The 18,531-nt window shown below is 40.1% G+C and overlaps 1 protein-coding gene across 7 annotated transcripts; it reads left to right on the top strand.

The window, feature by feature from the left end:
- Positions 1 to 5,484: 5,484 nt before the first annotated feature.
- Positions 5,485 to 10,114, top strand: LOC143497170 (uncharacterized). Of its 7 annotated transcripts, none has more exons than XR_013125724.1 (6): positions 5,485 to 6,393; positions 6,508 to 6,608; positions 7,001 to 7,050; positions 7,244 to 7,769; positions 8,004 to 8,112; positions 9,454 to 10,114. XR_013125724.1 is itself a non-coding variant. In XM_076992969.1 (6 exons), exons 3-6 carry the CDS (start codon positions 6,602 to 6,604, stop codon positions 9,598 to 9,600), a joined length of 312 nt encoding a protein of 103 aa, XP_076849084.1. In that variant the 5' UTR covers positions 5,485 to 6,080; positions 6,280 to 6,393; positions 6,508 to 6,601; the 3' UTR covers positions 9,601 to 10,114. The 7 variants fall into 7 exon arrangements, 2 of the variants coding, with proteins under 2 accessions (XP_076849084.1, XP_076849082.1); XR_013125722.1 differs by having other exon boundaries at positions 8,001 to 8,112; XM_076992969.1 differs by lacking the exon at positions 7,244 to 7,769 and having other exon boundaries at positions 5,485 to 6,080; positions 6,280 to 6,393; positions 7,005 to 7,050; positions 8,001 to 8,112.
- The last annotated feature ends 8,417 nt before the right edge of the window (positions 10,115 to 18,531 follow it).

The following is an 18,531-nucleotide window of genomic DNA, read 5'->3' as shown; positions in this document are numbered from 1 at the left end:
GGTTGCTGAGCAACGTGACGGTGTAAACTAAAGACGAGAGGGGGCGGGTGCGCTGCTCCGTGCTGTGTGACTATTTCAAGCGAGTAGCGACAAATCTAGAGACTTTTTGTGGTGTTACTGGAGACTTTTGTAGACTCGGAGATGAACACACATGGTCTTCAGTTACTGTCCTCAGCGAGCAGCGGGTGCTGACGTGAGCCCCGCCCACAACACTCACAATGCAGTCTGACAGTCAGAGCAGACCCACACCGCTCCACGTCCACGCTGCAAATGAACTGCGCATGCCCAAAGCCGCCGCTGATTGACCCCGCCCCGTATTTACAGAGCCGGATGTAAATATAAATGCGTCTTCAGTGTAATAAAAAATAAATCACTGAATTTAACTCACACAGTCTCCGTCAGTCACTCTAACATATTTTGGGTATTTTAATCATTTTTTCTCTCCCACAACGTTATTATTTTACGGTTTTATGCAAATTAGACGATGACGCCATTTTGTGACTTTTAGGACAGCCAATAGCGTCTTTCCTTACTGAGGCGTTGGCAACTTTGACGTTTTCTTGTAAACTTAAAAAACGTGTATTGTGTTATTTAAATAACATTTAAAGAACATTTTGATCTCTAAACGGTAGCAGTCTTAAGGGTGAATTTATTGGATTTCTATTTCCTGGTCGGAAAACGTAAGCGACACGTAGGAGGAGTTGGATTAGATGCAGCTCCGCCCCCTGGACCGACCAAAAGAAACTATGGACGGTGGGAGGAGTTGGATCTAGATCTAGCTCCACCCCCTGGACTTTTGCGGAAACTTGTTGGCAACGCTGCTCTTACAGACAGAGAAGAGACTTTGATGAATCCACGTACGCAGCAGTCGGTGTATGCGGGAGAGTTAAAAAGATTGAGTATTAATCTTTTTACACGAGTATTGCTCCAAATCAATAGCAGCGTTGGTATCGATATTTGGATCGATCCGCCCACCTCTACCTACCATCACCATCGGACATTACAGACCACAGGTTTCCTTATTCTCAATATCAGCATCGGGCGTTTAGTGGAGTTGCGCCTATTGTCGTGTTGGTGTTTGGAAGTGTTGGACTACTGGTTGACCTGTAAGTACTTAACTTAGTAATACGTACCACTAACACCTTTTAACCACATCTTAACCACACTATTTTGTTCGTTCCGTTACCTCACGGTTGAATCTCGTGTCTTGACTAAGTTGGTGGAAAATTCAATGTGTTAAAGTGTTTTTATAATGGATGTTGTAGCGCTAACTAACCCAGCCAGATAACGTAGCTACTTATTTGATACTATACGAATATAATTATATTTGGTTCTTTTGTTTAGTAGCTCAGTGGTTCCTGTTACAAAGATAAAAGCTTATATGCTAGTTATATTGTACGGATTTATTACTGTAGCTTTAATGTACGAATTAATTGATTTTATGCTGTTATAGTGGATGTATTGTAATGTTACATACATTTGATTTAGTTTGGTTATTCATTGGAGTGTTTTTACGTTTACGTACTGTTTTACGTACAGTGCTGTGGTTCGGTCTAAATCCTGATTGGAACTTTTCATGGATACTATTTGATTGGAGATAATGGTATAACTGAATGTAAACTGCTTTTTTGTAGAATTTTAGAGATAAATGGGAGATTAGAAATTGGCCTATAGTTGGCTAGAATCTGCGGATCGAGATTCTGTTTTTTGATATAGGATCGAAGACATTTAGCTCAGTAATATTTTCGGATGCGTAGTTACTAATACCTATACTACTGGGGTTGGATTGGAGGTTAGGCTGTGATGTAGGCCTATTATGACTTGTAGTCGGATAATATCTATGTTATTACTAAAAAAGTTTAAAAATTCATCACTAGTGTGTGTAAGTGCCGTATTAGAACTAGTGTCATTGATATTTCTTGTTAGTTTTGATACAGTCGCGAAGAGAAATCTAGGGTTATTTTTGTTGATTTCTATTAGTGTCGAATAATATGAGGCTCTAGCTTTTACTTAGGGCATGTTTATATTTGACTACGGCGTCTTTCCATGCGATTCTAAACACTTCTAGTGAGGTGGATCTCCATTTGCGCTCCGCTTACAAATACAAAATGCGATAGTTGTAAATTCATATGTGACTTTCTAATACATCACACTACACGCACAATAAAGTTGATGAACCATACAAAATAAAAGTCCCTATAGACTGGCACATAGAGTGACACTGAACCAAACAGAGAGAGACACGTATCACAACATAGACAAATGTTTTCATTTTAGTGAAGTAAGGAAGCCTAGCACTGTCTCCTGATGGTATTTAGCATGAATGTCTTTAGAATTAATGTCTTTAGCATTATGCAGAGCCCAAATGGTTCTTTGTCATGATTGCAAATTCATTGTGAGAAGAAGATGAAACAATGTCTTTTTCCTCTAGGAATTAATGCTATCCACTTTCCTCAACAGGTAAACTTTACCTACATAAACACATTTATCTGTGAGGAGTATCTCAGACTGCTGAAATCAGTAAACATGGAAAAGGAGAAAAGCTACAACTGCTTAGAGTGTGGGAAGAATTTTACTAAACAAAGTGATCTCCAGAAACACCAGCGCATTCACACAGGAGAGAAGCCATGTTACTGCTCAGAGTGTGGGAAGAGTTTTACTACACAGAGAAGTCTTCAACGGCACCAGCGCATTCACACAGGAGAGAAGCCATATCACTGCTCAGAGTGTGGGAAGAGTTTTACTACACAGGGAAATCTCCAGAAACACCAGCGCATTCACACAGGAGAGAAGCCATATCACTGCTCAGAGTGTGGGAAGAGTTTTACTACACAGAGTCATCTCAACGTACACCAGCACATTCACACAGGAGAGAAGCCATATCACTGCTCAGAGTGTGGGAAGAGTTTTACTAAACAGAGTCATCTCAACGAACACCAGCGCATTCACACAGGAGAGAAGCCATATCACTGCTCAGAGTGTGGGAAGAGTTTTACTAAACAGAGTCATCTCAACGTACACCAGCGCATTCACACAGGAGAGAAGCCATATCACTGCTCAGAGTGTGGGAAGAGTTTTACTACACAGAGAAGTCTTCAACTGCACCAGCACATTCACACAGGAGAGAAGCCATATCACTGCTCAGAGTGTGGGAAGAGTTTTACTACACAGAGTAATTTCAAAAAACACCAGCGCATTCACACCGGAGAGAAGCCATATCACTGCTCAGAGTGTGGGAAGAGTTTTACTACACAGAGAAGTCTTCAACTGCACCAGCACATTCACACAGGAGAGAAGCCATATCACTGCTCCGAGTGTAGGAAGAGTTTTACTCAGCGGAGTCATCTCCAGCAACATCAACACATTCACACAGGTAAACAGTAGTGGGAGACACTGAGCACAGACGTTTGAACGTTTCCTCATCAGTCATGAATGATTTTAAGTTTTCTTATGTTTCCACTCTCCATGGCTAGGAGGCTAACTGGCATCAGTGTCCCTGCTTGGTTATGAATGTGATGAGTTTGTTAGTGTAAATGTGGATCGGCACATAAGAGATAGTAGTTGGTAATTGAACATGAGAAACGTTACCGGATAACAACACAGAGGTGAATATATGAAAGACCACATATACAAATATGCTCCGTACCCCCCAAAAATGTTTTGGTACCTCTGGGGATTCTAGGGGTGCCACCAGGGGTACATGAGCCAGAACAGGTCATATTGAGCACTGTGTTGATGTAGACACTTGTTAGCAGGTCGGGGCTGCATTGTACAGCCACAGACACTCGTCTGCTGGCCTTTGATGTACACTGTACTGCTACAGATTTGGAGCAGCGAACTGTAGGCTTGTACTGAACAGCCATATTAACGTCCTGCTGCTCTGTCCTTGTAGCAGGTCTCTTAGTAGTTGGGGCTGTGGTAACCTTCTAGGGTACTGGTGCCTGTGCTGAGACTTCCTCTCTAGTGTTCTCTAGGTGGAAAATGAACAACCTCGGGAACAGAGAATACACCAAATTCAAAATCAACAACAGTGGATCCACTCTTGCCAAATCGTGCTCTAAGAAGTTTAAAAACCCATCGAGGGTGTTCATTTCCTCTCTCGGCTGAGACAAGGACAAATAAAAAAAAATTGTCTGCTCTGGAGAACGAACCCCTCCAAATTATCCTCCTCATTGAAGTTATGGGAGGGACAAATCGAGGAGGGTAGCTCAAACGGTTCACCATCCTTAACCTGTTTAATCAAGTCCTCAGACAAGATACACATTGGAAGATAACCGTAATCCTCTTCCTGATAATGCCTCACCTCGTAAGACTCCCTCACTGTCCTTTAATGGTGGATTATTCTGTGACGTGGCAGGTGTTGTGCAATCAGGAAGCAAACACAATTTGGTTTTTAACCAACGGGTTTTACTTTGAACATATGGGGTTGCACACAAATTGACAGTAGACACACGAACAGCACGAGCACAATGAGGCATGATAACGCTAACGGAACTAACTGGCTAACACACATATGACCAACTAATCATTAGACATAAAGACAACAGACTCGACCAACAACCTGACATATAACAGAACACTAAAACTTAACAAACTACACACACAGACATCTACAGACACGAGAAGCCATGAACAAAACAGAAATATAGAAAGATTAATAAAATCTGACATCCAAAACACAACAGACTGCACAAGACCACAAACGGTCACCATAATTTTTACTTTCACAATAAGTTTCACTATAATATGCACCATCACCTTACAATAACCCACAAAGACTGAACACCAACGATTAAATACCAGAACTAAATTACAAATGAGACACAGCTGAAGGGGAAGTAACATGGGGCGTGACTGAACGGACTAAAAAGTGATACATGATTGACAGGGAGGCGGGGCTAGACATGACACCCTCCTTAAAATCTCAGCATCACCTCTATTCCGTGACCTACAGAAAGCATGGACTACACTTGCTTACAAAGTGAACATACAAGTTATTGTGTGTTTTGGATTCCTGTAAATATATTAGTCCGGAAATTTCAATGTGTTTCAATAATTTAATTAGTTTTTAATATGTGACTAAAGCTGATGTGAAATGTGCATACCTCAGGGGTCACCAAATGGCGGTCCGGATCCGGACCTGAACGCCGTCCTGTCCGGACCCAATCACATTCCCAATTAACTGGATACGGACCCAAATTCCAAAAATATTTTTTTATTTTTACGGGAGACTAAATTTTAAACCGGAGCATTTATTTCAGGGCTATTGGAAAAATACTCCGTGATGAGTGTTACGTTCGCCAACCCCCCCCCCCCCCCCCCCCCCCCCGCGCTCAACAACTTACGTTCGACACCGCCGACCCGGACCAAAATTGGACCGCAGAAAGATATAATTGATTACCCCTGGCATACATGTTTTAACTGGGACTCCATGAAAATCATGGTGGTGTTTTTGACTCTTCTGAAAGTCTGTAAATGCTCTATTGACAGATTAAAAGCAATACTACACAAACAGACCTTTTAGTGTTTTTTGTCTTTAGTTTGTTACACTCACAGAAATGATTCATGGCAGAGGTAAGTTTTATGCATTTACATCTATTTGATTTTATTTAAAAACTCATATATTTTATATTTATGCCTTAACATTAATTATTATCTACATAATCTAATCAATTCTAAAATGTCTTGAATGTGTTTTTGGTAGGTGCAAACTCATTACATTTTGACAAAATTCTGTGGTGTGAATGCACAATATGGCATTTCTGTGATTCGTGCAAATCTGCAATATAAAAGTGTCTTTTTTTTAGGGGGGAGGGGTGTCAATGTGCTTCACAAGCTTAGTCGTGAGTACAAATAACTTTGTTGGAGTGTTTTACAGATGGGGTGGTCCACTAGGGAAATGTAACTGACTTTGTTAGCCTCAGCACCTGTGTTTTAGTCTCTGACACTAACAAGCATGAATCATATGTGTTTGTTTGTTTTCCCAGAATGAAGACATCAATGTGAGGCGTGATTGTGTGCTGAGTTGTCTGAGCATCTGCCTCAATGAAGACCTGGGCACACTGGTTAAAGAATACGTGGTATGTCAGCCTACTGTCTTTTGTGCCAGATGTAATTTCCATCCAGATGTGCCGGGTAACGTGCCGTTCATGAGAATGGGATAGACATGAGAACACATTGACCTTGACCACCAGTAGTTTATCATTAAGTCCAATGGGTTGTTTGTTTAGAATGAGAAATTCCCAAAAGTAAAGTGGTGGTAGTGCTGTCGCTTTGTAGGAAGTAAATCCACTTGGTCCAGAGGAACCTGAGGATAAAGTGGGCCGGGTTGGGGCACCCAAACCTAAACGCCTTTACTATGCAAAGGATGACAATTCTCACCAAAACAACAAGGTGAGGACACAGGCACTTCATATTTCTTATGACCCAGCAGCATGATTTGGAAGTGTTAAGTAAGAAATGCCTTTCAAATAATGTCAAGTCATTTTGATTCTTGGTTCTGATCAGCTGGATTCAGCTGCTCTTGGTTCTGATCAGCTTATGAACTCCAGCACCTTGAGAACATCACACAGAAGGAAGCCTTCTTGTCTTCTTTGAACATATGGCAAGTACGTGGACATGTTAACTGAAACTATAACCAATACAAGCCTGATTAGCAGTTGTCCATTTCACACCGTCTCCCTCTCATACTTTGTCTTCATCTACTCTCCTCTCAGTCTCTTTTTCTCTCCATCCTGCTCTTTTCACTGTTGTCCCCTACTGTCTTCTCTGTATCTTTCTTTCTCTCATACTCACTCCTCTCCCACCAGTGTACCTTCACACAATTTTGCATGGGAATTTAAAAAGGTGACAAATTTGGTCGTAATGGGTTATTCTCAATTTATTTCAATTCTACAATGTAATTTACAAATGTGTCATTCCTGTCTTCCTTGTAGTATGTTTAGCATTGCTGTTCATGGAGAGAAACAATGGGATAATTAGTGTTTTTCTCTGTGAAAAGGCAGCTGAGGATCTGAGGCAGTCAGAAAAGCCAAAGCCAGATGTCAAGAGGTAAGTCATAAAGCAGTGTAGTTGGAAGCATGAATTATTTTTGCTCTTGGGGCTGAATATTGACTAGAAGGGGGTGTTTCCAACAGTCGAGGAGTAAAGGGAGAGACATGGGAAGGTTAGGGAAAGGTTGGTTCTTTCTCTTCTTTATCATCCTCCCTCCAACCTTCCTCTCACTCATACTGTCCTCTCTTAGGCCAATACAAGACAGCTCACTTCTTTACGGGTGCTGAAAAGTTGAATCATTTCAGCTTTTCAATGCTGCTCAGCACCTCTCTTGTTTATTACGTCACAAGGTAAAGTTTTGTGACCAATTTGCAAAAACTGGACAAAACACAATGTGAGTCAGCTTTAGACATAACGGGTATGATGCACACACTCTACCACTTCCTGACTGGAAGACTGCATCTTTATTTCCTCTACCATACTACTGTTTTAAGTGATTTATCAGGTGCCCAGGCTCAACTCAAACATGTGAGAACAACACTACTCCTTCATATGATAATTGTCAGATTATTTATTGTCACCTTGGCAGAAAAGTGCAAAATATTCAAGAGTAGTACTGCACACCTGATTAATCACTTAAACTTATAGTATACGCAGGAAATGAAGGTCTTCCTGTCAGGATGTAGTGGAGCCTGTGCATCAAGTCTATTATTCCAGTGATGAGAGTAAGAAGGAGAATAAACCTTACCCCTACAAGAGCTTAGGAGAGAGAAGAGGTGAGTAGAGAAGGAAGACTGTAGAAGAGAGGGAGAGGTGGTTGGAAAGGTTTGCCTCCTTTTCTTCAATCCGTTTTCCCTGCACCAATGAACAGTTTCTTATTTGGCTCTTACAGCAGCTACTAGCTACGTATTTACATCGCTGATCTGAATAAAATCAGTGGGAGGGTTCCTGGTTCTGTATTGTTAGATGTATTTTTAGTTGGTGTGTAGTTAACTGCATTTCTTTAGCAGGTCAAAGGCTTCATTAGGAAAAGAGCAGGCTCTGCAGTCTCCCCAGAAATCCCTCTGTCTTAAAGAAGCACAAAGCCTTACCCCCAGTGGTGGATCAACCCTTAAACACGTGAGAACAAGTCTACTGTAAAGAATATTTGTCAGAGTTTTTAATTGTTGTTGTCATCTTGATTGAGAAGTCCACAATTTGAGAGAAGACTGTATATAATCTCATGTTAACAAAAACACACAATGCATCCTTATGACTTTTTCTTTTTTTCCAGGCTTTTAGGAGGTGATCAAAGGTCTTAAGGTCATTGCTACCTTGAACATGCATCCATCTCATTCTCATGAACACATATATGCAGTGCTTTAAAGCAGTGGCGTGCACACATAGATATCAGGTGGTGCTAAAGCACCAGCAACTCTGCCCTTTATCAACGAAAGTGCCCTTTAGAAACTTCGGTTTTCATTTTACTGAGGTCGGTTTGAAATGATCTTTTGAAAACCTGAGCGACTAAAAACAATGCCCTGAAATGAGCCACCACCTCGCACACACCCGACCTCTCTCTTCCTTTAACACCAGATGCGCTGCAGCAGCATTTCAGTTCAGTGAGTGGAAGGAAGCGTCTTCAGCACAGCACACACGCTCACAGATAGACTTCTTCTCCCGTCCCCACCAGCCAGGTCACATACACATCAAGTCAAATCGTACCGTTTGCCCTCTAAGACCAACGTGAAACCATTTTGTTGTGCAGTAAAATGTCTCATACAGCACCAAACTACTAAGCATTTTTAGCTGACTGGTCGTGAGGACGACCACATACAAATACTTAAGGTAGAGTTTGCAGATCTATGTGTTAAGCTGAACATTTTCTGTTGTATAGGTTTTGTTAGACAACATAAATTAACACATTCATTTGTGAAAGAAGAAACTGGAAGTTCCCCATTACCTGTGAAAAATGCCCATCTGCATTCATGTAATTTCAACACTCAGTAGCCTATAACTCCTTCTTGTTCTTTTTGGTCTTTTTACTGTCTTAATTGTAGGCCTATATTGATTTACTAATTGCAAAATATATGCAACAAGGCCTGCAGACAGTGGAGGGTAAACAGAAGTTAACTGAAGGACTTAAAAATTACTGTATATAGTTAATATTGGATATGAATTTTATCAGTTGGCTGCGTGACTTTTCTCCGTTGAAAACTCACGTTTAGAGAATGTTACAAATAAAATGTCAAATTTCATTCAACATGTGCTTGTAATTTTTTTTATAATTAGGTGTACCACGTGCGCTAAACAGTGCCCTTCAACCCCCCCGAGTACTTGCCCCCCAAAATGTCTGTGCACACCACTGCTTTAAAGAAATATCTTCAAATTAACATTCAGTTGGCCTAAGGATGAGCTGCTTAGATTTTGGTGGTCCAGGTTAGGGTCACACAGCTCATCATCCTGTTCTTTCTGTTCCAGGACATTGAATCCAGAGAGGCTGAGGCAGATGTTGCCGAGCAGAGGGTCATGGTCCTGATGGTAATGGACGCTTTGCTGATGTTGGTGTTGTGCTGGAAGGTGTGGAAGTTCTCCATAACCTGCAGAGTGTCAGCCATACATGTGTGATGCTTTATGGGCTGATCTACACACTCAACTTGAGTTATCCAAAAAGCATGCGTACATTCGAGGTGTACCAGAAAATCCTGATGGACCTGGACTCAACCAAGCTTTCACCAAAAGTACAGGCACTGAATATCAAATTGCTCCAGTAATTTGACTGGCAGTAATGCACTTAAACAACCCCTACCTGATTTGTCTTTTTTCCTCAGTCAAAGAGGATCTTGTGTTTAAATGATCCCTTAGTTATTGAAGGGTATATCGGGGAAATACCTGTTTTGTTTTCTTTTAGTGTTGAAGCATTTAACGGGAGTGTTGTGAGAGTGTAGGTGGGTTCATGGATGGCCGGTTTCTGAAGTGTGTTAGCTGGCAGTGTTGTAGTGGCTCAGCTCAAACTGTATTTGTCATTGTTTCTGAATTCTGTATGATCTGGTTGTCTTTAAAAGATATTTAATCTACAGAAAAGATCCTGAAGATGTTGTAATTTCATGTATTTAATGTTTAATGTGAAGTTCTAATGCTAATAAAGCTTTTGAATCAACAAGATGGTCTGATTGTTCTTATGCATCATTAAGATTGTACTAAATGGAAAGACAGAATGTGATTGGAGATCACAGAGATGAAAGAAAACAAAACAGTCTCAGACATGAAGAATTTAAGGCATTTTCCCCACTGTTTCCAAATGTTTATCTGAAGTGACAAACCCAGATGTGTATCATTACTATGTTGCTGAAACAGTGTGTTCACACAGGCAGTGAAAGCTTACTGCAATTTAGATGCTTATAATTACTTTCTCAGTGGAAAAGATGATGCAGAGGGCATCAGAATTGTATATGGTGAAGTTGGAGCAACCTGCCAAACACGTCACTATTTCTAAAACATACTGCACATGTTTATTAGTAAGGAGTGGGGGTTGTTTTGTTAAATCTCTATATTTATTTATATATTTTCAATGGTTTGAACATTTATTCAGCTTATTAGAAACAAACGTCGATTAAAAAAGACTTCAGAATCGCCTTTATTGTCATTATAATTTACATTACAATGAAATTTGATTCTCATCCAAGGTGTTTGCCAGTACAGTAAATACACACACAACATAAATCTATAAGTTGAAGTAGTGCCACATATACATGGTTCGTAGATTGCTTGCGTGATATTTTGAATATTGCACAAGCTATATTACAATGTATGTTACAAGTATTGCACATATTACAAATATTGCACATATTGCACGTGGGAATTATTTACATGGGTTATATTTCACATGGCTTGGGGATTTACATTTTTGCAGTTATTTACATGTATTTAGTGCAGTGATGGCTCTAGGGTAAAAGCTCTCATTAGGGGTGCTTGAGCAACCCTAAAAGGGTCCAGACCAGAGGTGGAAAGAGTACTGAAAAATTGTAATTGAGTAAAAGTATCATTACTTTGCCTAAAATCTACTCAGAGTAAAAGTAAAATTACCCATCTCAAAATTTACTCGAGTAAAAGTACAAAATTACTTCATTTAAAATGTAATTTGAGTAAAAGTTACTTAGTTACTTTCAGTTATTTAATGCATGGATGAATCATGAACCAAATTCAGCACAAGTTGTTTTAATCGATTTCAAAGTGTATTTAAGTGCACATCCACACTTGCAAAAAGATCAGCTGGGCTCAGGGACATACTTCCTCACAGCACAAGGACAGTCACAACCTGTACCATAAAGTGCAAACAATTTTCAGTCCTATTATCCAACGGACAACACTATGATAAGAATAAAGAAATTTAAATTACAAATTATTCAAAAACCAAAATGCACACAAAATTAAGTGCCCACAAGACGCCACAAATCAAACTAAAATGCAACAGGATTCCACTACTCACAATAAAATGCCCACAGGATCCCACAATTTAAAAGTAAGTGCTCACAGGATCCAACTATTCAAAATACAGTGCCCACCGGATCCCACTATTCACAATAAAATGACCATAGGATCCCACATCTCAAAATAAAACAAAATGCGCACAGGATTCCACTATTTAAAATGCTCACAGGATCCAACTATTCAAAATACAGTGCCCACAGGATTCCACTTTTCACAATAAAATGTACACAGGATCCCACAGAACCTGATAGATAGAAGATTTAAAGATAGAACAATCTCATCCTTTTGGAAAAAAAGAGCACCAGATTACGACCTGATTATGAGACAATGGAAAGGGCGCGCGCAAGGCAAGGCCATGCAATTGGCCTTCAGTTCTGGGACTCTGGGAAGTTTAAATTTCTGCCCGCATTTAACTTTTCACCATCAATATTTTTTTACTCAGTAATGTGAGGGCGTTCAAATGTACTGAAGTAAAACTACTTGGGTCAAAATGTACTCAAGTAAAAGTAAAAATTACATGTTTCAAAAACTACTCAGAAAATTACAAATTACTCATAAAAAGTACTTGATTACAGTAATGTGAGTAAATGTAATTAGTTACTTTCCACCCCTGGTCCAGACATGCCTATGTTGTGTGCCTTTTTGGAACAGGCTTGCTGGAAATGTCAAATGCTTTTATTTAAATGCTTTAAATTTGTTGTTTACCTAGAAGCCACCCATCACGCACTCTGCTAGCTTGTAATCTTATCCCAACCATGCTGTTTGTAAGGATGTATGAATCATTGGGTTGATCCAGGCCAACGTGCCACTACATTAGTAAGGCACATTTTTGCATCACAGATTATTTGCACATTTATGGAATTAAAGAGCTTTTTATTCACATAAGCAAATTCCTCCTCAGATGGTGCTTTTATAAATGTGCAGTCGATCGCTCCGATTACATTAGTGAAACCGGCTATCGCTGCAAATTGCGCTTTAATGTTTGCCTGGTCAACCGCTTCATATGGGAACTTTATATACCTAGCTGACATGCAGATGATCCCATCCAAAACAGCTGGCATGGTCCGGCTCAGAGATGACTGGGATATCCCCGGCCGGGCTGGCAGTTCTCTTTGAAACGAGCCAGTCGCCAGGAAGCCGAGCGTTGTCAGACCTGTAAAGGAACTGGCAATGCGCGACTCCTCGCGTTTCTCTCTCCAAAACTGGACCCAACTCAGCACAAGAGGACAGTTCTTGGAAATATGAAACGGCTTATAAGCCAGTTATCATCATGGACCAAAAAAAATCATAATGATTACGGAAAACTCTCTCGGCGAATTCGGCCATTATCAATATCTTCCAGTAATGCTAACGCTGCCATCTCCCAAAAACTCCAGCACAACATTTAATGCATGTTTATATTGCCCAAATGTACCGTGAAGATGTGATGACAACGGAATAAAGGAGATTGGACTGCCCTCTCTCCTCAGAGTCCTTGTTCTAGACGAGACTCTCACGCTTTTACTTATTTAATAAAACTCTCTTTTAACCACGTCTGAGTCCTCATCTATTTTCAGGAAATTTCCACGACACACACATTTACACATTAAAAAAAAAATTAAAGTTATATACCGTTAAATTCAGCTCTCAACTTCTTTAGTTTATATTTTAAAAGTTCATTTCACTTTATTTTTTAAGTAAAAAAATTAAAAAGTATTTAATTTTATTTATGACAAATTGCTTTCTTGATCACCCCTTTACAAAAAAACAACATAACTTGTTGGTCACGGCCTGTGGTGGCCTCCGTCATTTTGATTTGTGAAAGGTGGCGACCCTACAGGCACATAACAGTGTGGGAATGGTTATTAAGGGAATGGGAAAGGTTTATGTAGCGTAAAACTGTGGGGTGGGTTTATAAAGCCTTAATATAGTGTATGAATACTTAAATAAATGTACCGTTTCTACTTAGCGGGTTTTCAGTTATCGGCCAGGGTGGTTGTGGAACGTCTCTCACGCGCTACACGGTGGATTACGTAGTGAGTCCGCGTGAGTATTGCCCAGTGACCTTGAGGTGGTTGCCGGGGTAACACATTGGTTACTGTAAACAGAATGGACGCTAGAGGTGTGGCCTGATTTAGCGAGATAAGTTCGCTAGTTAGGTGAATCATATATGCGCTATAACGTATCTAACAATATCATTCACTCAAAAACAAACAAGGTCACCAATATTCATATGTACACATGTATATCTGTGTTAACTACACATTTTGATAGTAACTTGTCAATTTAGCTGTCGTTAAATTAGGTAACTAGTAGTTTCTTAGCGATCAGGATATCCAGCTTCATTACTGGAAAACTCACCAATCAATCCGCACGATTTATTTTGTCATTTTTTCGGACTGACATTTTCGTGCCCTAAGAAATATTTGAAATGTATCGTTAGTTGTTTTTACGGTGTAGCAGTTGTTTGTAGTGAAAGTGTATTTTATCGTTTCTTTTCAGACTGCAAAGTTATCTAGTTAGCTATGGCTGCAGTTGTGGCACACAGTCCCACTTCATATTTGGCGTTCGTACAAATAATCTGATGATCAAACAGTCATATTCCCGTGTGGAAACAACTGCGTCCACTACAATATTGACCAGAGATGGCACAAGTTCATTCCTGGTAAGACTGTTTAAACACGTATATTTACCTAAATCCGATGTGAATTCAATTACAATTGAATTAGAAGTTTATTTCAGTTATATGACATAAACAAAAGAATAAATATATAAACAGAAAAACAACAACAGTTTGCCGTTAATAAACATGTCAGCAAAATAAATTTAAACCGATAAGTTATAGACTGAAGCTTTAACTTATTTTGCCTACCCTTTTATATTATCTCACATTCTATATGCCAAAGCAAAGTCAAGAACTAAATAAAACAAACAAAAAACCACATATATAATCACTGTTCAGGTTTATAGGAGTTCATTATTTTACTCTAGTAATGTATGCCAGTCCACCCCTGCCCTATAAGCTCATATTTATTGTCTCTAATTTCAAATAGCCTCTGAATACAGTTAGGCAGTGAATTGTTTTGTACCCTATACATTATCTGTGCAATGTGTAAGTCGACTAAATCATTAAATTTCAGAGCATGTACTTTAAGAAACAGTTTGTTGAATCATAAAAGTCTGCTTGGTTGATAATTCGTATTGCTTTTTTCTGTAGCATGAAAATTGGATGTGTGTTAGTTTTATATGTGTTTCCCCATATCTCCACACAATAGGTCATGTATGGAATTATGAAAGAACAGTAGAGTATAAATAGTGAATTTTGATTTGAAATATGTTTGGTTTTATGCAGTATTGCAATAGTTCTGGACATTTTAGTTTTTACATTATTTATGTGTGGTTTCCAGCATAACTTATGAGGCTTCTCACCATTTGGTATGACCTAATTTGTTACAAGCCACATCTGGACAGGAGGTAAGCAAATAGATGGAGGCAGGTAGGTAGTTATGTTGATAGATAGATAGATAGATAGATAGATAGATAGATAGATAGATAGATAGATAGATAGATAGATAGATAGATAGATAGATAGATAGATAGATAGATAGATAGATAGATAGATAGATAGATAGATATGTGTGTTTGTGTTTGTGTGACATCAGAAAGCATGTGCTGAAGTGACAGATCTGGACGTTTATAATGGACTAACTGCATAGATTACTGCCATTATCTAAGTACCTGCTTGTTGGAAACATCATATGATACATGGATGAGGTCTCCTACAAGGACACGGAGAACCTCATGCCAGCACGCCTTGTTTGGCTAAAGCCTGAGGCTTCTCACCATTTGGTATGACCTAATTTGTTACAAGCCACATCTGGACAGGAGGTAAGCAAATAGATGGAGGCAGGTAGGTAGTTATGTTGGTAGAAAGATGGATAGATATGTGTGTTTGCGTTTGTGTGACATCAGAAAGCATGTGCTGAACTGACCGATCTGGATCTTTATAAGGGCCTAACTGCATAGATTACTGCCATTATCTAAGGACCTGCTTGTTGGAAACATCATATAATACATGGATGAGGTCTCCTACCAGGACACGGAGAACCTCATGCCAGCACGCCTTGTTTGGCTAAAGCCTGAGGCTTCTCACCATTTGGTATGACCTAATTTGTTACAAGCAACATCTGGACAGGAGGTAAGCAAATAGATGGAGGCAGGTAGGTAGTTATGTTGGTAGATAGATAGATATGTGTGTTTGTGTTTGTGTGACATCAGAAAGCATGTGCTGAACTGACCGATCTGGATCTTTATAAGGGCCTAACTGCATAGATTACTGCCATTATCTAACTACCTGCTTGTTGGAAACATCATATGATACATGGATGAGGTCTCCTACCAGGACACGGAGAACCTCATGCCAGCACGCCTTGTTTGGCTAAAGCCTGAGGCTTCTCACCATTTGGTATGACCTAATTTGTTACAAGCCACATCTGGACAGGAGGTAAGCAAATATTTGGAGGCAGGTAGGTAGTTATGTTGGTAGATAGATAGATATGTGTGTTTGTGTGACATCAGAAAGCATGTGCTGAAGTGACAGATCTGGACGTTTATAATGGACTAACTGCATAGATTACTGCCATTATCTAACTACCTGCTTGTTGGAAACATCATATGATACATGGATGAGGTCTCCTACAAGGACACGGAGAACCTCATGCCAGCACGCCTTGTTTGGCTAAAGCCTGAGGCTTCTCACCATTTGGTATGACCTAATTTGTTACAAGCCACATCTGGACAGGAGGTAAGCAAATAGATGGAGGCAGGTAGGTAGTTATGTTGGTAGAAAGATGGATAGATATGTGTGTTTGCGTTTGTGTGACATCAGAAAGCATGTGCTGAACTGACCGATCTGGATCTTTATAAGGGCCTAACTGCATAGATTACTGCCATTATCTAACTACCTGCTTGTTGGAAACATCATACGATACATGGATAAGGTCTCGTACCAGGACACGGAGAACCTCATGCCAGCACGCCTTGTTTGGCTAAAGCCTGAGGTTTCCCACCATTTGGTATGACCTCATTTGTTACAAGCCACATCTGGACAGGAGGTAAGCAAATAGATGGAGGCAGGTAGGTAGTTATGTTGGTAGATACATAGATATGTGTGTTTGTGTTTGTGTGACATCAGAAAGCATGTGCTGAAGTGACAGGTCTGGATCTTTATAAGGGCCTAACTGCATAGATTACTGCCATTATCTAACTACCTGCTTGTTGGAAACATCATGTGATACATGGATGAGGTCTCCTACCAGGACACGGAGAACCTCATGCCAGCACGCCTTGTTTGGATAAAGCCTGAGGCTTCTCACCATTTGGTATGACCTAATTTATTACAAGCCACATCTGGACAGGAGGTAAGCAAATAGATGGAGGCAGGTAGGTAGTTATGTTGGTAGATAGATAGATAGATAGATATGTGTGTTTGTGTGACATCAGAAAGCATGTGCTGAAGTCACAGATCTGGACGTTTATAATGGACTAACTGCATAGATTACTGCCATTATCTAAGTTCCTGCTTGTTGGAAACATCATATAATACATGGATGAGGTCTCGTACCAGGACATGGAGAACCTCATTCCAGCACGCCTTGTTTGGCCAAAGCCTGAGGCTTCTCACCATTTGGTATGACCTAATTTGTTACAAGCCACATCTGGACAGGAGGTAAGCAAATAGATGGAGGCAGGTAGGTAGTTATGTTGGTAGATACATAGATATGTGTGTTTGTGTTTGTGTGACATCAGAAAGCATGTGCTGAAGTGACAGATCTGGATCTTTATAAGGGCCTAACTGCATAGATTACTGCCATTATCTAACTACCTGCTTGTTGGAAACATCATACGATACATGGATAAGGTCTCGAACCAAGACACGGAGAACCTCATGCCAACACGCCTTGTTTGGCTAAAGCCTGAGTCTTCTCACCATTTGGTATGACCTCATTCGTTACAAGCCACATCTGGACAGGAGGTAAGCAAATAGATGGAGGCAGGTAGGTAGTTATGTTGGTAGATACATAGATATGTGTGTTTGTGTGACATCAGAAAGCATGTGCTGAAGTGACAGATCTGGATCTTTATAAGAGCCTAACTGCATAGATTACTGCCATTATCTAACTACCTGCTTGTTGGAAACATCATGTGATACATGGATGAGGTCTCCTACCAGGACACGGAGAACCTCATGCCAACACGCCTTGTTTGGCTAAAGCCTGAGGCTTCTCACCATTTGGTATGACCTCATTCGTTACAAGCCACATCTGGACAGGAGGTAAGCAAATAGATGGAGGCAGGTAGGTAGTTATGTTGGTAGATACATAGATATGTGTGTTTGTGTTTGTGTGACATCAGAAAGCATGTGCTGAAGTGACAGGTCTGGATCTTTATAAGGGCCTAACTGCATAGATTACTGCCATTATCTAACTACCTGCTTGTTGGAAACATCATGTGATACATGGATGAGGTCTCCTACCAGGACACGGAGAACCTCATGCCAGCACGCCTTGTTTGGATAAAGCCTGAGGCTTCTCACCATTTGGTATGACCTAATTTATTACAAGCCACATCTGGACAGGAGGTAAGCAAATAGATGGAGGCAGGTAGGTAGTTATGTTGGTAGATAGATAGATAGATATGTGTGTTTGTGTGACATCAGAAAGCATGTGCTGAAGTCACAGATCTGGACGTTTATAATGGACTAACTGCATAGATTACTGCCATTATCTAACTACTTGCTTGTTGGAAACATCATATGATACATGGATGAGGTCTCCTACCAGGACACGGAGAACCTCATGCCAGCACGCCTTGTTTGGATAAAGCCTGAGGCTTCTCACCATTTGGTATGACCTAATTTATTACAAGCCACATCTGGACAGGAGGTAAGCAAATAGATGGAGGCAGGTAGGTAGTTATGTTGGTAGATAGATAGATAGATAGATATGTGTGTTTGTGTGACATCAGAAAGCATGTGCTGAAGTCACAGATCTGGACGTTTATAATGGACTAACTGCATAGATTACTGCC

Source organism: Brachyhypopomus gauderio, unplaced genomic scaffold (assembly GCF_052324685.1).
Source record: "Brachyhypopomus gauderio isolate BG-103 unplaced genomic scaffold, BGAUD_0.2 sc101, whole genome shotgun sequence".
NCBI classification, from domain to species: domain Eukaryota; kingdom Metazoa; phylum Chordata; class Actinopteri; order Gymnotiformes; family Hypopomidae; genus Brachyhypopomus; species Brachyhypopomus gauderio.
This window is presented reverse-complemented; position numbering and strand designations above follow the sequence as displayed.

What these genes read in the sequence shown, in the direction of transcription:
- LOC143497170 (XM_076992969.1), top strand. An exon ending in CCAAAGCCAGATGTCAAGAG is followed by an intron (nt 7,051 to 8,000) that starts GTAAGTCATAAA and finishes GCATTTCTTTAG; the next exon opens with CAGGTCAAAGGCTTCATTAG. An exon ending in GTGGATCAACCCTTAAACAC is followed by an intron (nt 8,113 to 9,453) that starts GTGAGAACAAGT and finishes TTTCTGTTCCAG; the next exon opens with GACATTGAATCCAGAGAGGC.